This window comes from Chiloscyllium plagiosum, unplaced genomic scaffold, assembly GCF_037043375.1.
Source record: "Chiloscyllium plagiosum isolate Xiang-an unplaced genomic scaffold, Cpla_swu_hap1 HiC_scaffold_3, whole genome shotgun sequence".
In the NCBI taxonomy this organism is placed as follows: domain Eukaryota; kingdom Metazoa; phylum Chordata; class Chondrichthyes; order Orectolobiformes; family Hemiscylliidae; genus Chiloscyllium; species Chiloscyllium plagiosum.
Window position 1 is genome coordinate 79412319 of NW_028270141.1, and position 26494 is coordinate 79438812.

The window sequence follows — 26494 nt, forward strand, 5'->3', positions numbered from 1 at the left end:
TCAATGCATCAGCCTAGTTCCTGGCCAACAAAGCTCAGAATAAGCTGGAAGAACAACACCTCATTTTCCACTTTCCACTGCAGCCTTCAAGGGTCAATATTGAGTTCAATAATTTTAAGGCTTGAGCACCTTCTGCCATCTCCTTATCCCAAGCCCCTACACACCAAACCATGTCATCACATTGACTGCTACCAATAACCCAATGCAACCCATTGTCAGCAACTAATGGTCACCATTAGAGGTTATTCATTCTCCTGGCTTGACCCTAACCTATTCCTTTGTCTGCCGAACTGCTATTCTTTCTATCCAGGCTTCATCTTCACCTATCATTTACTGTTAACCCCTTCCCTCACACCTTCTCTAGCATATGTACCAACCTCTTCCCACTTACAATCAGTTCTGAGCATGGGTCACTGGACCCAAAACATTTCTCACCACAGATGCTGCTAGACCTGCTGAGGTTTTCCAACTATTTCTGATTTTTAAATTTGATTCCCTACAGTGCGGAAACAGGCCCTTCGGCCCAACCAGTCCACACTGACTCATCTCCCTCTGACTAATGCACCTAACACTATGGGCACTTTAGTATGGCCAATTCACCTGACTTGCACATCTTTGGACTGTGGGAGGAAACCCTCACAGACAAGGGGAGAACGTGCAGACTCCACACAGACAGTCACTGGACGCTGGAATCGAACCTGGGACCCTGGTGCTGTGAGGCAGCAGTGCTAACCACTGAGCCACCATGCTGCCCTAATTTTGTTTCTGATTTCCAGCATCCACAGTTATTTGTTTTATTTTCATAAATTCTTATTTCATGGTATCTTTAAAATCACAACCTACATCGACAGGAATGCCAAAAAAGGTCTTCAACTGCCTTTCTTTAAGGCTAGAAATTGCAATTAGAGTCATAGAGTTTAATCAGTCCTTGCCAAACAAAATTCCAAACTAAACCAGTCCCACCTGCCTGCTCTTGCCCCATATCCTCCAAACCTTTCCTATTTGTGTACTTAGCTAAGTGTCTTTTAATGAATACTATCCTTCAATTGGTTAATATGCTGCCAGGCATATTTATCTGCTGTAATTTAAAAGAGGCATTAAAGAAGGAAATTAAAATTGTTTTTAAACTAGAGAGGAGCAACTTAATACTTGTGTAGCTCCTCCCTGCTGAATGAGAATAAAAGCAAATGAGGTACAGTAACGTTCAGTTTACCACAGGTACTAGTCACCTCTCAGTTATTGTATCTCAGTTCACATACAACTTGATGTGTTGAAAAAGTAGTGACCATGTTTCTGACACCGATAGTGCTCACAGTATCTTTCTGGGCCTCTCTTATCTATCCAGTGGGATCTTGCAATATCCCTGATGATATTGTAGCAGCCAGAGCTCCAGGGGACATCATCATTGGGGGACTCTTTCCAGTCCACAGACTGGTAGAAAACCTTACACATCGGACACAGCCAGGACCATTGCACTGCTCAGGGTATGTTTTACATCTTTATTAATGAGGAGAAAGTGAGGATTGCAGATGCTGGAGATCAGAGTTGAAGACTGTGGTGCTGGAGAAGCACAGCCAGTCAGGCAGCATCTGAGGAGCAGGAGAACAGCTTATGCTCGAAACGTTGGCTCTCCTGCTCCTCAGATGCTGCCTGACTGGCTGTGCTTTTCAACATATTTATTAACTTGTTTCGCTTTGATTTAATTCTAGTCTTCTTTTAAGACCAGGTTTGTGTTAATTGAAGATGGGCGAGAAGTTTAAAGGAATGAAGGGAACAAAGGAAGATAAAAGGAGCCATACATGTGTCATGTTCTTATCAAGGACTCAACAACTCAGTCAAGGGAATACTCTGGCTAACACTTACCTTAACCTAATCCAGGCAATCAAAAGTTTAAATGAACTAAAAATGTTTTCTATTTGCAGTCTATAAATATTGTACAAAATAACAATGCTATCAGAATGTGAGTGGAGTGCAAGAGGCACTGTGATATGTGATGAGAAAGTGAGGACTGCAGATGCTGGAGATCAGAGTCGAGAGTGTGTTGCTGGGAAAGCACAGCAGGACAGGCAGCACCCGAGGAGCAGGAGAATAGACGTTTCAGACGTAAGCCCTTCATCAGGAGTCCTGATTCCTGATGTAGGGCTTATGCCCGAAATGTCGATTCTCCTGCTCCTCAGATGCTGCCTGACCTATTGTGCCTTCCCAGCAACACACTCTCGACTCTGATATGTGAGGATGGCAATAATACAACGAAAAATAAAATCAGACTCTCTCTGAGAGTTTGGGCAAATTTTGTATTTTCAGAAATGGAGCAGATAATTTGCTAACTTCAAGGTTTCACAAGTAGCAATCTAGTGATTATTGGTTAAGGGATAAAATTGGTCAAAATTGGAGAGCTGGAGAGCTCCCCTGCTCTTGTTTGGAGTAGTAATGTGAGATTTTCTATATCTATCTGGAAAGGCAGATTGAAATCTTGGTCTAAAATTTAATCTGAAATGCAACACTTCTGGCAGTGCAGTGATTCAGAACATTGTTTTAATATCTGAAAGGCAACAATGAAGCTTACTTTGAATGTTGCCATTTAGTCTAAAATGAAAGGCAAACCCACTTTTATATAATACATGCAGTAGTTCTGTCAATTGCATTACAGACAAATAAAAATCTACCTGCACCTTATATATTTTTCACTGTCATTAGTGTAGTGATTTAACACAGCACAAAATGTAAAGTGAAAAGTGAAGAATAAATCACAATTTCCTTGTAGTTCAATTTGATGCTAAATGAACCACACAATGCCAAAGGTTGTGCATTGTTGTGCTTGTAAACAAAATATATTGTTACAGTGATCCACATATTTGTGAATTATTTTATCAACTCTATATATTAGGGATGTACTTTGAAGTACAGTACAATGTGCAAAATAGTTGTCCAAGGAAATGAAAAAAGATCAGACAATCCAAACAAATGTCAAAAAAAGACACAGCAAAGTTTTTCAAAAAGAAATATCAATGGCATGGAATGAATTGATTTATTTTCGGTTAGGATTTGCCAATTACATTGATTATTCTGAATTGTGCACTCTTATTTTACCTTTATGTCTCCCTCCCTCAGTTTCAAATTGATGCAGGTGTCTGTGTGTGGCTTAAGGACAATAATGTTTTCTTAAAGTAAGAGCAGCATTACAGAATCGTTAAATTCTACTGCAGAAAAGGAGGTCATTTTATCATTTTATCTATGTCAATTCTTTGAACATGTCATCTAGTTACCTCAGTGTCCAATTCTTTCCCATAGGCCTGAAAATGCTTCCATATCAAATATTTATCCAATTTTGTTTTGAATTTTTTATGAATTCCACCCATCTTTTAAATGCAGTGGTGTGCTTTTAGATGTAATGGTGGTGGTGGGGGGATGTTTTAGATTCCAGTAAGAAACATGTTTAAAAGTCACAAAGCTCTTTTTACAGCAAGTGAGAGAAGGTAAGTGGTATTTTTCAAATCATAACAACTCTTCTGCTTATATTCAATTGAGCTGAATCACTTTAACTTCTTTGGTTACTGACACTTCTACCATTGGAAGCATTTTTCTTTCTCTACTCTATTATTTATTCAAGTTGGGTTGCATTAGAAATAATGAATAAACAGCCAGGATTTAAGCATTTTCTTCAGCAAATTAAAGATGCAATTGGGATTTGAGCACAAGAATAAAGATCGTATATATTTGATTATTCGGATAATAGAAAGCCACAAAATTTGGTTGATAAAAGGAACTATATCACGTGTCATGCTCTTATCAAGGACATTGATGGTGAGTAAGTAGTGTGTTAAATTCTTTGGTCAAGATACATTCTCTAAAGTGAGATGGTGGGGGTGCCAACAAAGTAAACATTCAAGGAGCCAAGCTTTGAGGTGATGAGAAACCTCAAAGCAGTGCAGGAAGGGCATGGCCAAAAGTAGGCCATACTTTAGAAGTGAATTAAGGCTTTCTTGGATTTAGATTGGATAAGATAGAGAAATGTTGGCGGGAAATCAAAGACAATGGCTTTACTTCTACCAAATTTAAGATGGACAAGGCATTGAGTTCTTAATGTCAGGTAGGGAAATTTAGAACTGGGGAGCACAGTTTCAAAATAAAGCGTCTCCAATTTAAGAAGGAGATCAGGAGGAATTTCTTATCTCAGAAGGTGTTTAATCTTTGTAACTCCCTACCCCAGAAATCAGAGGAGGTTCGGTCATTGACTATATTGCAGGATTATGTGAACAGATTGATGATCTATAAAGGAGTCGAGAGTAAAAGGGTTCAGGTGGAAATTTGCAGATTAATCAAAATCTAATTAAATGATGGACCAAGTTGAAAGGATCAAGGGGTCTATCTTGTTTCAATGTCCTACGTTCTAATAATAATGTGTTAAAAAACTCCTAATGCCCAGCAATCTTAAGAACAGCTCGAAATATGTTCTCTGATCTTCTAATTAGCATCCTAACACATCTGACCAAAGGTAATCCTATTAAAGTTTGCCCACTTACCTGTCAGTAACTTTCATGGTAGTTTTCCACGTTTGGCCTGTCCGTGATGTGACAATCATAGGGCACTGGCTGGAAATCCAGGGTTTAAGATGGAAGCAGGGTTTAAGATGGAAGCCAAGACACAGCCCATTTTTAGATCAATAGCTGCTGTATTCCAGTAAGAAACATGTTTAAAAGACACAAAGTTCTTTTTACAGCAAGTGAGAGAAGGTAAGTGCATAAATCAAGGAGGAGAGGGATCAGAGTGGCAGGTGGGTGTTCAGGAAGCAGGATGTCAGGTGGATAAGTGGGATAGATGGCAGCTGGGTGAGATAGTAAGATGGAAGATGGGCGAGGTGGTTGGATGGCAGCTGGAAGAGGGTAAGTCGACAAGTAGGTAAGGAAGTGGGGTACCAGGTGGGTGAAGGGGTAGTATGCTGAGATATGGTTTCATGCAAGAGGGTGAGGGATTATGGTGGCAGGTTTGTGAGAAGTAGGCTGCCAGGTGTGAAAGAGTGATTAGATTAGATTAGATTAGATTACAGTGTGGAAACAGGCCCTTCGGCCCAACAAGTCCACACCGACCCGCCGAAGCGAAACCCACCCATACCCCTACATTTACCCCTTACCTAACATTACAGGCAATTTAGTATGGCCAATTCACCTGACCCTGCACATCTTTGGATGGTGGGAGGAAACCGGAGCACCCAGAGGAAACCCATGCAGACACGGGGAGAACGTGCAAACTCCACACAGTCAGTCGCCTGAGGCGGGAATTGAACCTGGGTCTCTGACGCTGTGAGGCAGCAGTGCTAACCACTGTGCCACCGTGCCGCCCACAAGGTGGAGGGTGGGATGGTTAGTTGACAAATGAAATGATGCAGGTAGACTGTAAGTGGGAAGGGTATCAGAATATTGGGAATGTTAGGGTGACACAGGGAATGGAGGGATGTCATCCACCAAATCCTGTAGTTGGGGGAAGACGAAGTGGATTTGGTGGGTCACTGAGTGCATTCAGGTTGGGGAGATCAGCCTACCACCTGGTGGTGAGGTTGACAATCAGGCGGGCATCCATGTTGTCTGAGATGAGGGTGTTGTTGGATGTCCATTGGTGAAAGGAGGTGTTTGTGTGTGTGTGTGTGTGTCTGCCTGTCTGTCTAGGAGAGGAATTTCTCTACAAGTCATTGAGGTCAGTTTTACAGTCAATTATAAGATGTAGAACTTAATTTGTTTCCATCTGAAAGCCCATAGTTTATCAACTCTAAAGTGACCACCTTTCAATCTTAGCAAACATACCACAAACAGTTTGAGATATATTATTCTACATGTTTCTTTATAATTATGAAAAATCTGTTGTGTTTTATTTCTCTTTAGATTTGATCCTTCCATTTTTCTCCATGTCCAAGCTATGATATATACCATCGAACAGATAAACAACTCAACTTTTTTACCTGGCATAACACTGGGATATGAAATTTATGACAGCTGCTCAGATGTTATCGCTGCAATTCAAGCAACTGAAAGATTTCTTTCCAAATTTAACTCCTCGGACAGTAGGATTGAAGTTCATTGTAATTACACCAACTACAATCCAAATGTAAAAGCAGTTGTTGGAGGCCTTTACTCAGAAATATCAATTGTAGTTGCAAGGCTGTTGAATCTTTACCTTATTCCACAGGTATGTATGTTTATTTTCTATTCTCTGAAAAGGAAACTGTCATTTTTACCTGCTCTGGCCTATCTGTTACTCTAGACCCACATTAATGTGGTTGACTCTCAACTATCCTGTGGGCAATTAGCAATGGGAACTGAATGTTGGCCTAGCCAATGATGCCCACATCCCGTGAATGAATTTAAAAAGGCTACTTGAGTGCTGCAGAAATGGAGAGTATTTCATGACAATTCTGATATATTAAATCCTTTGAGGAATGTTGAAGTAACTCACTTGCCACAAAATACACCACCTGATCTGTTCCAGCATCCACAGCATATATCAAACCAGCTTAGTTCAATGTCTAATCAGGATCTTAATGGTGGTGATTTCATAATGGTGATGCATTAAATGTGAAGAGGAGATAATTATGTTGTATTTTTGGGGGAGCTAGCCATTATCTGATACTTGTGTATTGTGTTCAGAAGACATCCAGTAGCAGAAATCCATTTAGCCACATTGCTACACATAGAATGGGAGTTTCCTAAGTGTTTTTGTGTTGGGAGGAAAGATGAGCATATTTAGTGATGATGAACAAGCTGTTCCTAACCAATGAGATAACTCACTGGATTGCCTGTGAGCCAACTCAATAACAGTAAGGGTGAGTTTCTCACTCAGGCACCTTACCTTTCCCCAGTCAGGAAACTAGCCAGCTTTCTCTCCGATTGGGAAGGCAATGATTAGTGAGGTGGTAGATTAAGGCGTTAAGTGGCCATTAATCCATGACTTAAGAGTTTTAATTGCTGGAGAGCCACAAATGTCACCCATGGATTTTCTCATCCAGAGAAATTGCGGAGATGGTGAGAAGAGGGTGAACTTCTCTCAGAGTAAATTCACCCAGTTATTTTCCAGCCTCATGCACTCTACAGAGGAGAAAATCTCACCCATATATTGAGATATGAAGTTTCACTGCTCATGTTCACCAATAACAAATTATTATATTAATAGTGACAGTAAGATTCAATTTGTCTCATTAACTGGGAAATGCATCACCGCAACAGTGAGTGACCATTGCTTTTTATACTCTGGCATGCATTTTGTGGAGGATTTCATTCATGGGCTTCTAGAAAGAACTGTTTGTTTACAATACAGTAAAAACGTTTTCCAATCTACTATGCTTGTATTTTTTTAGTACAGGCACAACTTTAATTGCAATGGTTTCACAAAATGAACTTTAAGCTATGAAAATCATCTCTTGTTCTGCAACTTGAAAGAGCATTCTGAGAATCTGAAAGAAAAGGGAAGTGTGAGGTTATGGCTAATCCATAACATGAGCTTTCTATGCAAGTGGAAAGTTGAAACTCTACAGCAGAGTGACGCTACGGTGCTCCTTGTAATCTGTGCTGACTAAGTAGAATGGAGTTAGTATTGAATTGTAGGGTGTTTGGCTGTGGGCTCAATGCTATTAAAACTAGAAATAATCTATACAAACTTATTATTAATTGTAAAAAGGATATGTTCTGCCTCACACTTTTAATACTCAATTAAAAATATTTGCTTGAACTGATTCTTGTCCACATGTAAATATATTATTCTAAAAAAAACAATTCTGTTTTGAAAAATTATTTTCTTTGAACTCTTGACAGATTAGTTATGGATCATCAGCAGAAACTCTCAGTGACAAGACAAAATTTGCACCATTTTTACGGACCGTTCCAAATGACAATCATCAAACTAATGGCATAGCTCAACTTATGGAACACCTCAATTGGAAACGGGTCGCAGCCATTGCTTCTGACGATGCATATGGACGGGCTGGATTGAAGAGTTTTACCTCACATGCAGCAAGGCTCAATATATGTGTTGATTTTTATGAACTGATTCCAATTTTTAAGGATGAATACCAAAATGCTAAAATTAATGCGACAGCTGAAATGATTGTGAAATTAAATGCACAAGTTATAATCGCATTTGTAAGATCATCAGAAATCATCAAACTGTTCACCACATTGATTCAACGGAATATAAGTAAAATTTGGATTGCCAGTGATATCTGGTCCAATTCTGCGCAGGTGGCCAGTATTAAAGATATTGAAAAGATTGGAACTATTTTGGGCTTTACTTTCAAAGGTGGAACAATTCCAAACTTTAAAGATTACTTCAAGAAGTTACAGTTTTACCCTTCTGACACTAACAAGATTATTAAAGAGTACATAAGCTTTATAAATAGAAGAGATGCAAAGCCAAGTTGCAAAAATTCAAACTCACAAGGAAATAAATCTCCAAAATATTACCAAATTGTTGAAATGTTTAAAGAACCCAGTACCTATGGTGTATACTTAGCCATCAAGGCAATAGCTTATGCTCTTCAGAAAATGTTTAATTGTACTCAAGGGAACTGCACCCAAAATTTTAATTTCCCACCATGGCAGGTAAATGTCAAGATTCTTTCTATAATATTTGGGCATCTACACAACCTTAACTGCAAACCTCCTAGTGATTCCCATGCTTCATCATTCTATGAGTGGGTTTCTCCAACTCTTTCTTAACTGGTATTTATCCCATTCACTACCTTCAACTCTTCCAGAGTTTTACAGATTCTTTCCATTCCAAAAGGCTCTGTCCATCACTGGTAAAGAAGTTTGAACACATGCATCAGCAGGTTCAAGAACAGTTTCTTCTCTGCCGTTACTAGACTGCTGAATGAATCTCCAACTTCAAATGATGTTGATCTTACTGATGTCGATCTTGCTTTGTACATCAGCTATGCAGCTGTAACCTTGTATGCCTCGCTCTGTCTAAACACCCTGTGATCGGTAAATCCTTGTTTGCCATGATCTGCCTGTACTGTTCACAAAACAAAGCTTTTCAATCAATCAATCAATCAGTGTTACCCTAGTAACCTTCTCGATGTCCATGCACCGTATAAACATTCCAGATCTCTGTCTCTACACTACTCTGTCTACTCTTCCTTTCAAATTTATCAGAAACTACTTGTTGTGTCTCCCCACACTTTCAAAACTCTTAATAGAACTTGATTCTTTGGAGATAATATTAACTTACATCATTCTGCAAGAAACAAACAAGAGAAAAGCAATCACTTATTTTTCTACTGGCTATTTTTCTTTGTCATGTGGTTCGCATCCATGGAAGGCTCACTATTACTTGCTTTTATCGCCAGCTGATAAAAGTAATAATTCTCTCCTTTTCTTGGCTTTTGATCCTAACCTCGTCTGTTTTCTTACTCCGTGTATCTCAGTCTCTCTGAAAGCTCCAATCTAGCTCAGAAGCAGATTACACTGAGCTATGTGAACACTAATGCCAGCATCAATATGGGGAAGCCAATGTGAGAGATGTTCTTCAACAGATTTACTCAATCAAAGTAAAATTTATGTGCACTTATCTGTTCACTAAACTTATAGTTACTGATCTATTACTATGTATAAATATTATTTATATGAGCAAACCACAGCACAGTAGGATTTAAGTATCTGAGTGCATGAAACTCAAAGGCTAGCATCCAACTTCAGCAGGTAATAGGGAAGGCAAATGGAATGTTGGCCCTTATTTCAAAGGGAGTGGAATTTAAAATTGTGACATCTTGCTAAAACCTGGTCAGGCCATGGCTGGAATATTGTGAACAATTCTGGGCTTCTAAGAAAAGATGTATTGGCATCAAACTGTTCACCATGCTGATTCAAAAGAATTTAAGTAAAATCTGGATTGCCAGTGATATTTGGTCTAATTCTAGGCAGGTTGCCAGTATTAATGACATTGATAAGATTGGAAATATTTTGGCCTTACATTCAAAGGTGAAACAATTCCAAACTTTAAACATTACTTAAAGAAGTTATAGTTTTGCCCCACTGATGGTAACAAGACTATTAAAGAGCAGATGAACTTTGTAAATAAAAGATATAAAAGAAACTAACAGGGTCCACAAGAAATCCAGAGGAGGTTCAGTTGATTGATACTGAGTATGGAATGATTTCCTTATAAGAGAGGTTGTGTAGTTTTGGCCTGTACTCTTTGGATGTTCAGGAGAATGAAAGGAAATGTTATTAAAATGTACAAAGTTCCCGGGGGCTTGATAGAGTAGACACATAAAGATTGTTTCTCTTTGTGACACAGTTTGGGAGTGGACAACATGATCCCAGTGTCAGAAATCTCCCATTTAAGAAAGAATGAGAAGTTTTTTTTTCCTCAGAGGCTGGTGAATCTGTGGAAGTCTTTCCTGCAGAGGGCTGTAAATGGCTGGATCACTAAGAATATTCAAGACTGAGAGAAACGGGATGTTAATCAATTAAGTGATTCAAGGGTTATACCACAAAGACAGGTTCAGCTTTGGTGTAACTAAATGACCAAGTAGAATCCATGAATGGTTTACTTCTTCTCATATAACTTATAGTCTTATGGTCTAATCTCCTCACCCATGGAACAGGTGAATTCCTTCAAATGTTTTGCAGGGAGCCCACTCATTTCCAGAGTTAGCTGGGATATATATTTGAACACAAAACACAACTGAAGTTTTTCTTTGGAAGTAATGGCAGTGATAACCCTCGGAAGTTTACCGTTTGGTACTTGAAATGATAAAACAAGAAAGGAAAATAAAACCGCACCAAATCAAATAGAACAAAGAACTTATGATGCTGGAAATCTGAAACAGAAAGAGAAGTTGCTAGAGAAACTCAGCAGGTCTGGCAGCATCTGCAGACAGAAAGTAGAGTTAACATTTCGAGTCCAATGCCTTTTCTTCAGAATTTTTTGAATTCGGCTCATTGGACTGAAATGTTAATTCTATTTTCTCTCTGCAGATCCTACCAGACTTGCTGAGTTTCTCCAGCAATTTCTATTTTTGTTTCAACCAATCAATCAATTATAAACTCTCAACTTAACCTACTATAGTCCCAATTCCTTCAGTCAAAATTCTAGTGTTGTGAAGACTGTCTTTCTCTACTCAAGATCCACTCTACCCTGAGAACTGTTACTTTATTTGTAGAACGCTAAGGTGTGCATCAGTATTCCTTTTTTTGTATTTTCAACAGATGAACTTCCAATAATTGAAGAATGTTCTATTTTCAGTTGTTAAATGAATTGAAGAATGTTAAATTTAAGACAGAAGATGGGCAATTTGAATTTGACAGTTCAGGAGATTTCTCAAATGGATATAACATAATCAAATGGAAGATGGAAAATGATTCAATACAGTTTGTCAATGTTGGTACCTACAATGCGATGAAGCAAATACTTAATTTCTCCAGGGACCTAGAGGTGAGCTTTTCCAAACAAGTTAGAATGGATATGGTGGTTGTAGTTTTTATCTGTACTTTTTTTTTAAAAAATGAATAATGAGCATTGACTTTACAGGTTAGATTTTACAGCAAGTGAAATAAATTATTTGTTTCCAAGTGCACTTGTGATTAAAGTGGAAGCTGAAATATCATAAACAAACTTTTAAAAAAGAATGTAGAATTTTGCAGACATTTATGCTAATATAAAATTAATTTTTCAGTACCAATGAAGGTTTTGAGTATTAATTGTAAACTTAGCATACTGTGTCAAGCCTAGTTACACCCAAATCAACCAGTTGCAATTTTTTCAAAAGAATTGCATCCAGATTAATTGGAAACAAAGGTAAATTCTTATCAGTGCAGTGATTTCTACCTGATTGCAGTCAGTGGGGTCTTCAACAACGAACTGTGTATTGAAGGTCAGATATAATGACAATATCTGAATGTATTGCCAGATTACCTGAAAAGTGGCAAACATAGTCAGATTATCAATCCAGTCTATCTTTTAATATGAAGAAAAAAGTCAGCATTTCTGACAGGATGCTTATACTTGGTCAGTGGGAATCAAACCAGGCCTCCATTTCAAATAAACAAAGTAGGAGCAGAAGTAAGGTATTTGGCTCTTCGAGATGATTCTACCATTTAATATGATCATGGCTGATCTTCTACCTCAGTGTCATATTCCTACTGTTGCCCTATACCCCTGGTGTCTTTAACATCTAAAATTGTATCAATCTCTTTCTTGAATATGCCTGGGATTAGACAAATCAGGCCGACGAAAGAGAAATCATGCTGAGCTAATCTCATTAGGATTAATTAGTGCCTCAGCCTTGACAACCTTCTGTGGTAACAAATTCCACAGGGTGACTACCCTCTGAGTGAAAGATATTTCCTCAATACAGTGCTAAATGGCCTACTTCATATGCTGAAGCTGTAACCCCTGGTTCTTGAATCTGTAACCAGGGAAACCATCATCCCAGTATTTAGTCTGCCTAGCCCTGTTAGGATTTTATACATTTCAATCAGACCCTCGATCATTGTTCTAAGCTCTAGTGAATTCAGATCCAGTCAAACCAATGCCTCCTCATATGAGAATCTTGCCATCACTGATATGACCCAAGTGAACCTCCATTCCTCTCTCTCTGGTAAATATATCCTTGATTATGTAGAGACATCAAAACTGCTCACATGACTCTCGGTGTGATGGTACCAAGCCTCTGTATAGCTGCATTGATACGTCCTTACTTCTGAACTCAAATCCTTTTGAAATGAAGGCCAACATGCCATTTGTTTTCCTAATTGCTTGCTGCAGCTTCCTGTTTACTTTCATTGGCTGGTATACATGCTCACCTTGATCCCATTGTACATCCACATTTTACAATATATGACCATTGAAATAATACTATGCCTTTCTGTTTTATGCACCAAAATGTATAAATTCACATTTATTAATGTTATATTGAATCTGCCATAAGTTTGCCCGCACACTCAATTTGTCTAATTTATCCAGAAGTCACTTTACATCCCCTTCACAACTCACAAACCCATCAAAGCTTGTGTCATCAGCAAACTTAGACATATTACATTTGGTTCCCTCATGCTGAACAGCTGGGCCCCAAGCGCTGATTCCTGTGATGCACCACTAGTTACTATCTATTACCAAGAGGAAAACAAATGTATTACCATTCTGTTTCCAAACCTTTTTCAATCTGTGCCAATATATTAGCCTGCTGGACAAACTTTCCTCATTCCTGAAGAAGGGCTTATGCCCGAAACGTCGATTCTCCTGTTCCCTGGATGCTGCCTGACCTGCTGCACTTTTCCAGCAACACATCTCCGGCCAATATATTACCTCCAATTCCATATGATTTAATTTTGCTCACGAACCCCTTATCAAAAGCCTTCTTGAAATCCTAACACATCACATCCACTCATTCACCCTACCTGCTTTACAAGATACATCCTCAAATAACTCCAATACGTTAGATAAATATAATTTCCTTTTCATACGCCCACACTGATTTTTTCCAATCCCATTATTGTTTTTCAAGTGTTCTATTATCATATTTTTTATATGACTTTAGCATTTTTCCACTACTGATGTTAGGTTAACTGACCTGTAATTCTATTATTTTTACGCCCTCTTTTTTTAAGTAGTGGGATTACATTTGCCACCCTCCAATATCCAGAGTCTACAGATTTTTGGAAGATAACCATCAATTCATCCAATATTTCCAGGGTCACTTCCTTTTGTACTCTGGAATACAGATAATCAGACCCTAAGGATTTGTCAGCCTTTAATCCCATTAATTTCCCTAATACCATTTCTTTCCTAAAGCATTTCCTCCCTCTCAGTACATCCACGGTTGCCAAACATTTCTGAAGAGGGTATTTGTGTCCCCTTTAGTGAAAGCGGAATCAATATATGTATTCCATTCTTCTGCCACTTCTTTGATCTACTTTATAATTTCTACCATTACTGACTGTAAGGGTCCTACATTTGTCTTCACTAGTCTTTTTATCATCATGAATTTATAGAAACTTTTAAAATGCATTTTTCTGTACCTTTCGGTTTTCTCTCATACTCCATTTAGCCCTTCTTGATCAATTTTTTTTGTCCTGTCTAATTAAATTCTAAATTTCTCGCAGTCCTCAGGCTTGCTGCTTTTTGCTGGTAATTTTTATGTGTCTTCTCTTTGGATCTAATACCATCCCTAATTTCTTTTGTAAGCCATGAATGAAACACCTTTCCTGTTTTATTTTTGTGCTGGATAAGAATGAATAATTGTTGTAACTATTCCTTACGTATTCCTGCCAACACGTTTAGTAAGGTTCACCAGCCCATCATCCACCTTGCACTATATACCCTCACAGTTCCCTTTATTTGGATTCAGGGCAATAGTTTCAGATTCAACTTCTTCACTCCCCATCTTAATAAGTAATTCTATCATTTAATGGTCACTTCTCCCAATCAAAGTAGCAGTTTCCACATTCTGTGATCTAAACATCTACTACCTCACACAACGGCTTTGACAGCTCCTGTGAATGGGTATGTGAGAGGTCAGGGTGCCAAGTAGGTAGGGTGCCAGGTGGTTAGGGTACAGGGTGCCAGGTGGACTATTTAAATAAGTGATGGACTTCTTAGGACAGGTTGGTGCAATCAAGGAATATTGGGTCTGGTCGGGAACTTGGAAGAGTTACGGGTCTTGAGGGGGAGGAGGGTGCTGCCAAATCTGTTAATGGGGATTGTTTTTCTGAAGAGGGGGGTGTCTGACATTAATGGCAGTGGGGTTGTGTCGTTGTTGGGTCAGGTAGTGGGAAGATATTGGGCGTTGCTGAAAGGGTGGGTATGAGGTTTCCATAGACACTGGAGGTGTTGCCAGGTTTTTGGGGGCAAGGGGTTGTCAGCATGAGTGATGGGGTCTGTTAGATTCTGGGTGGAGTGTGAGATGCCGGATTTTGGGAAAAGGAGGTTTCTTGAGTACCGGAGAGAGAGCTGTTGTCGGATCAGGGTCCTGATGATGTAAGGGATCTGAGGAGGTAGAGTTATGGGGTTGCTAAGTTGGGGTGCAGTTTAATAGTCACTCAGGAGTTAGACTGGATTTTTAATTTTGTAACTTTTCGTGCATTATTATTAACTGCAGCAGGACACTCAATTCTCTGATGTAAATGGAGACTTTCAGTGGGAAAATGGTGGAGGGGCAATTGACGTGGCAATGTTAAATTTCACAGGCAATTCCACAGGAGTCTGCTTTGTCAGGAATTTCACAGCATCCTGATGCACATTTCCCGTCAATGCTGCAGAAACAGCTACCTGGCCAGTGGAAAATCCCAGTCTATGCTCTGTGCAGAAAATATTGTTGGTTTCAGGGGATTAATAAGACAAATACTGAAAATTTAGTGGTTATTACCAAGATAAAATCTCAGCCAAGCATGCCCAAGATCAAAAGTTGACTCACTTGCCTTGAATTATTGACTCAATATTGTTTGGTCTGGCTTTTGCTACACACTGAGTTAAACTTATTTCACACAGAGTGTCAATGACTGCAAAACCTTTACATTTTATTTTCCAGACTGATTTATTTGCCAATATTATAGTTGAGACTAAGACTTGCTTATCCACTGCATTACTGCACATCCCGTTAAACTTGAGCCAAAGCCCTTTCTTATTTTGTTTCCCATTATTTTTGCCTTTTGTTTACTTTTAGGCTGGTGGTCGTGTGGGTTTGAGTTAACAACTTAAGTGAACACACTGTCAACAAAATCTTCAGTCACTCATCTGTTTTTATATTATGTTCATCATAGGTTCAAATCTCTAATTGTCCACAAACCTGTAGACCTGGACATAAGAAGACTGTGTCAACGAAAAGGTTCTGTTGTTTTGAATGTAATCCATGCCCAGCTGGATTTTACTCTGACAACAATAGTAGGTATCAAGTGAGAGATGGTATGGAGAAACTTCAGTGAAACTCATTGCATATATAGCAATATGTACAACAGTAAGATTATACTTCAAATCTTTAAAGTTATTTTGAATACTCTGTACCTGGTATCCATTTGCAATGCTGCAGTCCAATCACAGTGAACAAATAATTGTAAGATAGATATTTGGATAAGAGCAAAACTGAAATAGTTAGATTGTAATGTGAACCCCAAAGGAAAAGTTAATGTTTAAAGTCATTATTGATACTCATTACTTTTACAGGACATGAACTTGAATCCCCTCCCCTCATTTTGTCAGTGAGCTAATGGCTTAAGCAGGAATGTTGAATGGGGATGTGCACTCCACTTAAATAGTTTGTTAGAGAACTCCAGGATACATTGAATTCATTCTTTTATTGGTTCTGGAAAATAATAGGGTGAGGTTTGCAAGTAGGTGAGGCCTGTGAACACCTTTCTTCAAAGAAGTCTGAAAGTTAAAGACATAGCAGCCAGCTGAAAGCTATAGCCTGTCACTGAGTCAGGATAACTCATGAGCCCTCTAAAACACTCGGCTCAGTTCTGGGATATCCCACTCTATTCCAGGAGTTTCCAATTTTTGTGTGTGCCTTTTAAGGCATTGTGGAAAGAGTCATAGCCTATTTCTCCACACATTTCAAAGTGTTGGGCCAAGTTTTCAAAGGACCTAAGAGGTTTTGTCATCTATAGTTTGTATGAGAGAATGTTTTGATAGGTAAGTTCAAATTCTCTGATCTCCCTCCTCCATGTCAACATAAGTCTCTACTCCAGATGCATCACATATCCCTTTGAATCATCATGATCCAGTGCCACTTTATGCCTACTCTACACTGTTCAAAAAGAAACAAACCATACAAGATGGCAGTTGGTTGCATAATAAAAAAGCTTTTAAAAGATGTATCTCACTTGATTAAAAAAAATCTCCTTTTTACCTCAGAACCATGGAAGTATCAAAAATGCAGATCTTGATAAGATTAGATTCGATTCCCTACAGTGTGGAAACAGGTCCTTTGGCCCAACCAGTCCACACTGACCCTCCAAGAGTAACCCACCCAGAACCACTTCCCTCTGACTAATGCGAGGAGAAAGTGAGGACTGCAGATGCTGGAGATCAGAGCTGAAAATGTGTTGCTGGAAAAGCGCAGCAGGTCAGGCAGCTTCCAAGGAACAGGAGGATCGACGTTTCGGGCATTAGCCTGAAGAAGGGCTTATGCCCGAAACATCGATTCTCCTGTTCCTTGGATGCTGCCTGACCTGCTGTGCTTTTCCAGCAACACATTTTCACCTCTGACTAATGCACCTAACACTATGGGTGATTTAGCATGGCCAATTCACCTGACCTGCACATCTTTGGACTGTGGGGGGAAACCGGAGCACCTGGAGAAAACCCACACAGACATGGGGAGAATGTGCAAACTCCACACAGTCGCCCAGGCTGGAATCGAACCCAGGTCCCTGGCGCTGTGAGGCAGCAGTGCTAATCACTGAGCTACCATACCACCCCAAAATTATAATAATTTTCAAATTATAATACCTAATACAATGAAGCACTTAACCTATAGTGACAGAAATCAATCTGGAACACAGCTGTACCAATAATCTAGTGGCTGTCTGGGCCTTCAGCTAAGAATACTAAATAAATAGTGTACAGGGTCCCAACCTCTGGGCCTGTGAAACTGGTTCAAGTCCCACTTGCTCCAGAAGAGTGTAATAATGCATTTGAACTGGTTGATTAAACATACATGTAACATGCTATGTGGCACTATCACCATGCTAAATAGAACAGATCTAGCAATTCAAAATCAGACATCCATGAGATGCTATGGGCCATCAGCAGCAGCAAAATTGCACTCCAAAACAATCTGCAACCTCATGACCTGGTATATCCACCAGTTACCATCAAGCCAGGGAATCAATTGTACTTCAATGGAAAGTGCAGGAGGGCATGTCAATAGCAGCGTGAGGCATACCTACCAATGAGGTCAAGCTCATGCAAACAGCATAAGTACCAAGTGATAGGCACCTCTAAGCTTTTCCAACAACAGCTTTAAGCTCTAGAGTCCTGCCACCATCCAGCCATAACTCACTGAAGGAGGAGGTTCCATGAATATCCCCATCCACAATAATGGGGGAACCCAGTACATCAGTGCAAAAGATAAGGGCAAAGCATATACAAAAATCTTCAGCTAGAAGTACTGAGTGGATGATTTATCTCGGCCTCCTCCTGAGGCCCCAGCATCACAGATCTGCTAATCCAATTCACTCCACACGACGTCAAAAAATAGTTGGAGGCACTGGATACTGCAAGTGCTATGGGCCTTGATAACATTCTGGCAATAGTACTGAATTCAGGTGGTCAAAACTTGCTGTATCCCGATCTAAAGCTTCCAGTGCAGTTACAACACTGGCATCTACCCGAATATCGAATATTGCCCAGATATGTTCTGTACAGAAAAAAGCAGAACAAATCTAATGTAGCAAATTAATGCCTCATCAGTCTACTCTCAATTATCAGTAAAGTGATGGAAGGTGTTATCAACAGTGCTCTCAAGCAGCATCTGCTCAGCAATAGCCAGCTCAGTGACGCTCAGTTTGGCTTCCACTAGGACCACTCAGCTCCTGACTTCATTACAGCCTCAGTTCAACTATTGTTGTGGTTGTTGGACGTCATTCACTTGAGGTCCAGGACATCTGTACAGAAGTTCCTCAGGATAGTGTCCTAGATCCAATCATCTTTCAGCTGCTTTATCAATGATGTCCCCTCCATCATTAGGTCAGAAGTGGGAATTGCACAATGTTCATCATCATTTGCAATTCCTGGGAAGGTAGCAGAGGCAGGAAACGTCACAATCTTTAAAAACGTATTTGGATGAGAGTTCAAAAACATTCAAGGCTCTGAGCCAACTGCTGGAAAGTGGAATTCGTGTAGGTCAGAACAGACTCATTGGGGTGAAGGGTCTCTTGTATACTATATGGCTCTATGATTCTATGACTCTTCAAATACTGAAGTAAAGCTCATCCAAATACAGTAGGACCTGAATAATATCCAGCCTTAGGCTCAAAAGTGGAAAATAGCATTTTTGCTTAAACAGTGCAAGGTAATGACCATTTGCAACAAGAGATAATCTAATTATCATCCATCCCTTGACATTCAATGGTGTTACCATAATTGAAACACCATCAACATCCCAGGGTTACCAGTGACCAGAAACTTAACTGTGCTAGTTACATGAATGCAATGATTGCAACAGCAAGTCAGAGGCTAGGAGTCATGTAGTGAGTAATTGATTCCCCAAAGCCTGTCTACCATTTGCAATGCACGATTTAGGAGTGTGATTGAACAACCCCACTTGCCTGGATGAGTGAAACTCCATCAACATCCAAGAACCCAGAACAAAGCAGCCCACTTGAATGTCACCACATCGACAAGTATCTCCCTCTCCAACATCAATGCTTTGTAGCAGCAGTGTGTGCCAGTTATTCACTAAGGCTGCTCAGAGAGCACCTTCCAAGCTCACAATTACTTCCACCTGGAAGGAAAAGGGCAACAAGGGCATCGGAGTAAGTTCACTTCCAAGCCACTCACCAATCTTATTTGGAAATACATCACCATGCTTTCACCGTCGCTGGGTTAAAATCCTGGAATTCCCTCCCCCACGGCATTGTGGGTCTACTTACAGCACATGGCCTGTAAGCACCTCACCACCACCTTCTCAAGGTCAATTAGGGACAGGCAATAAATGCCGAATGTGGGGAGTCAGAGATATGGGAGGTGTTTGAGGTACAGAGGAACCTCGATTATCTGAATGAGATGTGCGGGCACTATTTTGTTCGGATAATCGACTTCATCTTAAACAAGGGAAACCATACTGATCTAAAACTGTGCTCTACCAGAGAATTTGTTTAAATCTATAATTTTAATGAGTCTGCCATTTAAACAAACTAATCCTTGCAGTCTGCAAATTACAGGTTAAAATGAGAAGGACTGACCATGACATTAATATTGTATATCAAATTCCAGTATTAAGCAAGGTCCCGAACATTGTCTACAATTGCAAGAGCATTTGTCAGTTTCTGGGAACTCAGTCTCGCGATAGAAATACAGAAGCGCTGCCTCACACATGCATTTCCGTTCTTGGCCTTTTTTTTAATGAACGACCCGGTAAAATGACAGGAATACTGTAAAACTCTTAATTTTGTAAAGGGCTGTGTAAAAACACTCACCTAAAAAAAATCCAGTCACTGATGCTTGAGCTCCTTGTATTTCTTCGTTTTTGCCAGTGTTTTCACATGTACTTCAGTACAGGTAATCCAAATACAGTTACCGCTTTAATGTAATGTTTGCGCAGGATCTTGAAATCTACTTTGGATAATCCAAAATTCAGATAATTTCTATTCAAATAATCGAGGTTCCTCTTATATATTTTGGCATGGAGGAATGGTAGACTGTGGGGTGGGATTGGTCAGAGGAGAGGTGTTTTGGGAGAATAGACTGCCATTTTGTTCAAGATGTTCAGAGGGATGTGTTGTCACAGCATTCAATTGGCAGGAGAGGGCTGTAGAACATTGTTCTTTTATTGTGGTAGGCTTAAGACTAGGGACAGTGGATGAAGTCCAACAGCACAAAGCATTTTTAAACAGCCCACTCCACGGTGTCTGGCAGCTAATGCAGCTACATCCAAACTTTTTCTTGAGTCAATGTCAGCTGCCATCACCCTTGCCCCCACCCCCAGCAAGCAATGGAAACTGTGCTTCTGGGGGCACTAATTCCCAAGGCAGGTATGTGGAGTGTTCAATTTTCCTGACTGCCATTATCACCTTGAGGCTGACAACCCATCCCAGAATCTCTGCACGACAGTGACACAGATCTTCCTCTGTTCCAAGCTTCTTTCAACTGTACCTTCCTACTGGGACTGCAAGGTTGGTGAATGCACCCTGTCAATTACAAAAATATTTATATTCATCATATGTTTAATAATATCATAAAATAATTTTATGACTTTCTTTTTGCTTTCTGTGCAAAAGCTTCACCTGTCAGAGGTACATTTCAGAGATTTTTGTGTGTGTTAAAATACTGAAGACGCACTTAGAGTCATAGAGTCAGAGGGATGTGCAGCATGGAAACAGATCCTTCGGTCCAACCCATCCATGCCAACCAGATATCCCAACCCAATCTAGTCCCACCTGCCAGCACCAGGCCCACATCCCTCCAAACCCTTCCTATTCATCTACCCATCTAAATGCCTCTTAAATTTTGCAACTGTACCAGCCTCCACCACTTCATCTGGCAGCTCATTCCATACCCATACCACCCTCTGTATGAAAACATTGCCCTGTAGGTCTCCCCTCTCACACTAGTTCTGGACTCCCCGACCCCAGAGAAAAGACTTTGCCTATTTATTCTATCCATGCCCCTCATAATTTTGTAAACCTCCATAAGGTCACCCCTCAGCCTCCGATGCTCCAGGGAAAACAGCCTCAGCCTGTTCAGCCTCTCCATATAGCTCAAATCCTCCAACCCTGGCAACATCCTTGTAAATCTTTTCTGAACCCTTCCAAGTTTCACATCCTTCCGATAGTAAGGAGACCAGAATTGCACGCAATATTCCAACAGTGGCCTAACCAATCTCCTGTACAGCTGCAACATGACCTCCCAACTCCTCCACTCAGTAATCTGACCAATAAAAGAAAACATATCAAATGACTACTACACTATCCTATCTACCTGCAACTCCACTTTCAAGGAGCTATGAACCTGCATTCTAAGGTCTTTTTGTTCAACAACACTCCCTAGGATCTTACCATTAAGTACATAAGTCCTGCTAAGATTTGCTTTCCCAAAATGCAGCACCTCGCATTTATCTGAATCAAACTCCATCTGCCACTTCTCAGCCTATTGGCCCATTTGGTCAAGATCCTGTTGTAATCTGAGGTTATCTTCTTTGCTGTCTGTTACACCTCCAATCTTGGTGTCATCTGCAAATTTACTAACTGTATTCTTATGCTCGCATCTAATTCATTTATGTAAATGACAAAAGGTAGAGGACCCAGCAGTGATTCTTGTGGCGCTCCACTGGTCACAGGCCTCCATGCTGAAAAACAACCCTCCACCACCATCCTCTGTCTTCTACCTTTCAGCCAGTTCTGTATCCAAATGGCTAGTTCTCCCTGTATTCCGTGAGATCTACCCTTACTAACCAGTCTCCCATGGGGAACCTTGTTGAACGCCTTACTGAAGTCCATATAGATCACGTCTACTGCTCTGCCCTCATCAATCGTCTTTGTTACTTCTTCTCCAGTGAGGTTTCACACTGTGAGCACAAACTCATAAAACTACACCCATTGTGTCAAAATATTTAGTTTCAAAATTTCACTTTGCTCCTTTATGCTATTGTGTAACACTCTTTTCCCCTGCAGATTCCAATGATTGCATTGAGTGCTCAGAAGACTACTGGTCTAAGGAAGGAAGTACAAAATGCCAACATAAATCTGTCGAGTTTCTACAGTGGAAGCAAGCTCTTTCTGTGGTGTTAATAATATTTATCATTTTAGCAGTACTCATAATATGTGTAATACTCATATTATTCACAAAATATTGGCGTACCCCAGCTGTGAAAGCTGCAGGAGGTTGGATGTGTTACATCATGCTGTTTTCACTAGTGCTCGGTTTAATCAGTGTTGTTTTCTTCCTCGGAAAGCCATTTGATTATACTTGTAAAATACGACAACCACTTTTTGGTATCAGCTTTACACTTTGTGTTTCCTGCATTTTGGTGAAATCTTTTCGAATCATCCTCGCTTTTACTTTTAATCCAAATACTCATAAAAAATTGAAGTATCTTTATAAACCAGTGCCTGTTATAATTGTCACCACTGGAATTCAAGTGGTCATTTGCTCAATGTGGTTATCTTTGAAAGCTCCAAAGCCTGTACAAAATAGGAATCTCCCCCAAATGATTTTGTTGTTATGTGACGAAGGTTCCTACGTCGCATTTGTCGCAATGTTAGGATACATTGCTTTTCTTGCATGTGTCTGTTTTATTCTTGCTTTTAAGGGAAGAAAGGCACCAGAAATGTTTAATGAGGCAAAGTTTATCACATTCAGCATGCTTGTTTATTTAATTGTGTGGATTTCATTTGGTGCTACATATGTTAATGTGGGAGCTAACAACAAATATTACCCAGTAATTGAAGCAATTGCGATTTTAGCATCAATCTATAGCATTTTATGTTGCCATTTCATTCCAACCTGTTATGTAGTTTACTTCAAGAAAGAAAGTAATGTTGAGTCAAATTATTTGACACATGCGAGGGAGCATTTCAAACAGAAAGGACAGTTTGTGTGTCCAGTTACCAACATAAAAAGACACTCAGGTCAGCCTGTCTCCTTGATTCAAGTGATGGCAGATCCTGAATTTGAATGTCAAGTTAATCAGCAATTTAATGAGACAAACCAGAACAAAAATTGCCAGAATCAAACACTTGAAACAACCTGCCTGAGAAAGAGACATAAAAGCGTGTGAATATTTCATGTTTTAAGAATGAAATAAAGAAGAAAAGTGGTTTTATTCTTTATTTCAGTCACTTTGATATTAATATCAATGCTGAACAAACTTTTCACAAGGAAAGTTTCAAGGAATTGCTACTTATCACTATACAAAATCATCAAATAAGTACATGTGAATGAAATTCATGTGATATTTCCAATGCAGCGTTAATTCAGTTATTTGACTGGGCTAAAATAAATCTGTTGCAGTCTAAGTAAAAAAAAACTCTATTAAACCCATTGACCATTTGCACGCTCGTATTGTGCAGAACTTGAAAGACATAGATTTTTCCAAAGGAATTAAGTGACTTTGTAGTATGTTACCCCTGATTTGAACTTGGGACATGATTGAGTCAGGTGGAATCACTACATGGCCAGTTAGTAGGAGGGAGATTTTGCACGGTTAAGTACCAAGGCCAGTGGCTTGAAGGAATGGTCCCTGACCTTAAGAAAGTGGTCATCTGAGGAAGGATTGATTGATTAATTATTGTCACATGACCAGGGAGGATCGGTGCTGTGCAAGGAGAGAGAAACCCAGGATTTTGAAAAAAGTTATTGATATTATCTCATAGAAAATTATAACAAGATGATCAATTCCTAGTCCCCTTCCATCTGCAATGTTATTTGCTACCTGGTTTCTCTAGGTGATTTGGGGCAGTGTACAATTTGCCCAAACTAAGATTAAATTTGCGAATGGGTGCTAACTGTACCACGTTTCTGTGTGGGATATTAACACTGGGGCTGCCAGTTTTGTAATAAGTAGCTACATGAATAACAGAAGGGAGCAAACATTGAAGGTACTGTATGATGGGGGACAATCAAATGGGCTGCTTTATCTTGGATGGTGTTAAGTTTCTTGAGTGCATTCATCCAGGCACATATTTCATCACACTTCTGATTTGTAACTTGTGATGATTGACAGGCATTAAGGAGACAGGGCAAGAGAGAGAGATTTCAATAAATAAAGGACAAAAGGAAGAGTTGATGTGAGGGTTACAGAGAAGACTAAAGATAAAGCAATGGGTCATAGAGCCGGACAACAGGCACAGTATTAACATTATGTATAAGTGACAGGATTTTAATTTTAATGGCCCAGATCCTGTAATCTGCAGGCAGTTAGAAAATGGGCATTTTATGATAGATACACATTTAAAAACTTTATAAATCCCAAAGCACAGGCTGTGCATTATTTGCCTAAGAAGCTTAAACTTCTGTCAGGCTGTTGCCCATTTGTTTGGCATCCTCAGAAATATTCTGAGTAAGTGTCAGGCATCCATTTTTTTCTGACTGACTAACCTTTAATAATTATTCAGTAAACATTAGAGGGATTAAAAGCAGCGCTAACTCCTGTCATACTATATTACTGATCCCCAATCATTTATAACGATTCCCCAGTCATGAAATTAGATTTCTTCAGTCCAAACACCAGAAATAGAAGCAGACTGACCACCTGATATCGACCTGGCAGCAGAAAAGATGGCCTCAAGATCAGCCTTCCTGACCCTGCAAAGTCCTCTTATCTAACAGGGGCTCACACCATAATTGGAAGAGCTACCTCACAGATAATTCAAGTAACAGCCTGACACAGTCATACCTTACATGCAATGTCCCAGACAAAACCATCATCATCTCAAGGGCAGGACAGAGCCAGGAGAGGTGATGGCAAATGGTACATAGTCAGGCGGAGTTGTCCAGAAGTTCTCAACATTGACAACAGACCCCCATCAAGTCTCATGGCTTCAGGTTAAACATGGGCAAGAAAACCCCAACTGATCACCACATGACTGCCCTCTCTGTGCTGATGAATCAGGATTCTTCCATTTTGAACAAGATTTTGAGGAAGCAACTCAAGGTGCTAAAGGTGTAGAAAATGCTCTGGATGGAGGATTTCAATGTCGACCTAGTGATCGAGTGTGATATTGTCACTAGACTGTTAATCCATAGAGAATGAATTCATAGTCATGATCAGATTCTCAATTCCAGATGTTTACCTATTGAATGCAAATTCTATCATCTGCCATGGTGAGATTCGAACAATAGTACCCAGAACATTAGCTGGGTCTGTGGATTAACAATCCAGTGATAATACCACCAGGCCACATCGATAGGAATACTGTAGTGCATAATTTACTTCCTGACTCCCCAACTCCTATCCACCATCTACAAAGCTCATCAGGAGTGTGATGGAATATGCCTCACTTCCCTTGATGGGTTCAGCTGCAATACTAAAGTAGTTTGACACCATCCAGGACAAACAGCATCCACTCATCCACCACCAACCCTGAGTGGCAGCAGTTTGTACCATGTACAAGATACACTGCAGAAATTCACCAAAGTTCCTTAGACAGAACCTTTCCAACCCACAACTACTTCCATCTAGAAGGAGAAGGGCAGCAGATATGTTGGCACACTACTACCTTGCAAAGCCCCTCCAAGCAGCTCACTACCTTTCTTGGAAATTTAACCCTTTTCCATCATGATTCTGGAATTCCCCCCTGAGGGCATTGTGGGTCAACCCAGAACATTGGATTGCAGTCTTTCAAGAAGGCAGCTCACCACCATCTTCGAAAGCGTAACTTGTATTGGCAATAAATGCTGACCAGCCAGTGATACCAACCTCGAACAAATGAAGAAAGAAAAGCACAATAGCCACCCGACACCTAACCCATTACTACCCCCCTCACCTCCATATCCCCCCTCACCTCCATATTTGGCATCCAACCCCTGACAACCTCCCAGCCACCCAGACCATCCATTTATCTTTATTACTATAGAGGTTAAATATGGAATCCTGATTTTTGAACCCCATCAGATTCTAAACCTTGGGGCTTTCATGGACTGAAATGATTTTAAAAAGGGAATGACTTAAAGTTGCCACAGCAGTCACCTGACCAGAAATCGATGAAGTTGTGAAACTTGTGTGAAATAAACAAAGACAGTTTGAACCAAAATCACTACGTTATTAAAAAGTGCTAGACTGAGTCAGTCCATTCTGACATAAAGAAACCTTTGTCTCCTGTACTGATTTGCATCTGATTTTGAAATT

The 26494-nt window shown here is 39.9% G+C and overlaps 1 protein-coding gene across 1 annotated transcript; it reads left to right on the top strand.

Annotated features, from left to right (window-relative positions):
• Nucleotides 1-1246: 1246 nt before the first annotated feature.
• Nucleotides 1247-23466, top strand: LOC122545366 (G protein-coupled receptor family C group 6 member A-like). The gene is made up of 6 exons (XM_043684417.2): nt 1247-1484; nt 5877-6180; nt 7800-8585; nt 11236-11424; nt 15750-15870; nt 22320-23466. The coding sequence occupies exons 1-6, from the start codon at nt 1288-1290 to the stop codon at nt 23423-23425; spliced, it is 2703 nt and encodes a 900-aa protein (XP_043540352.2). The 5' UTR covers nt 1247-1287; the 3' UTR covers nt 23426-23466.
• The last annotated feature ends 3028 nt before the right edge of the window (nt 23467-26494 follow it).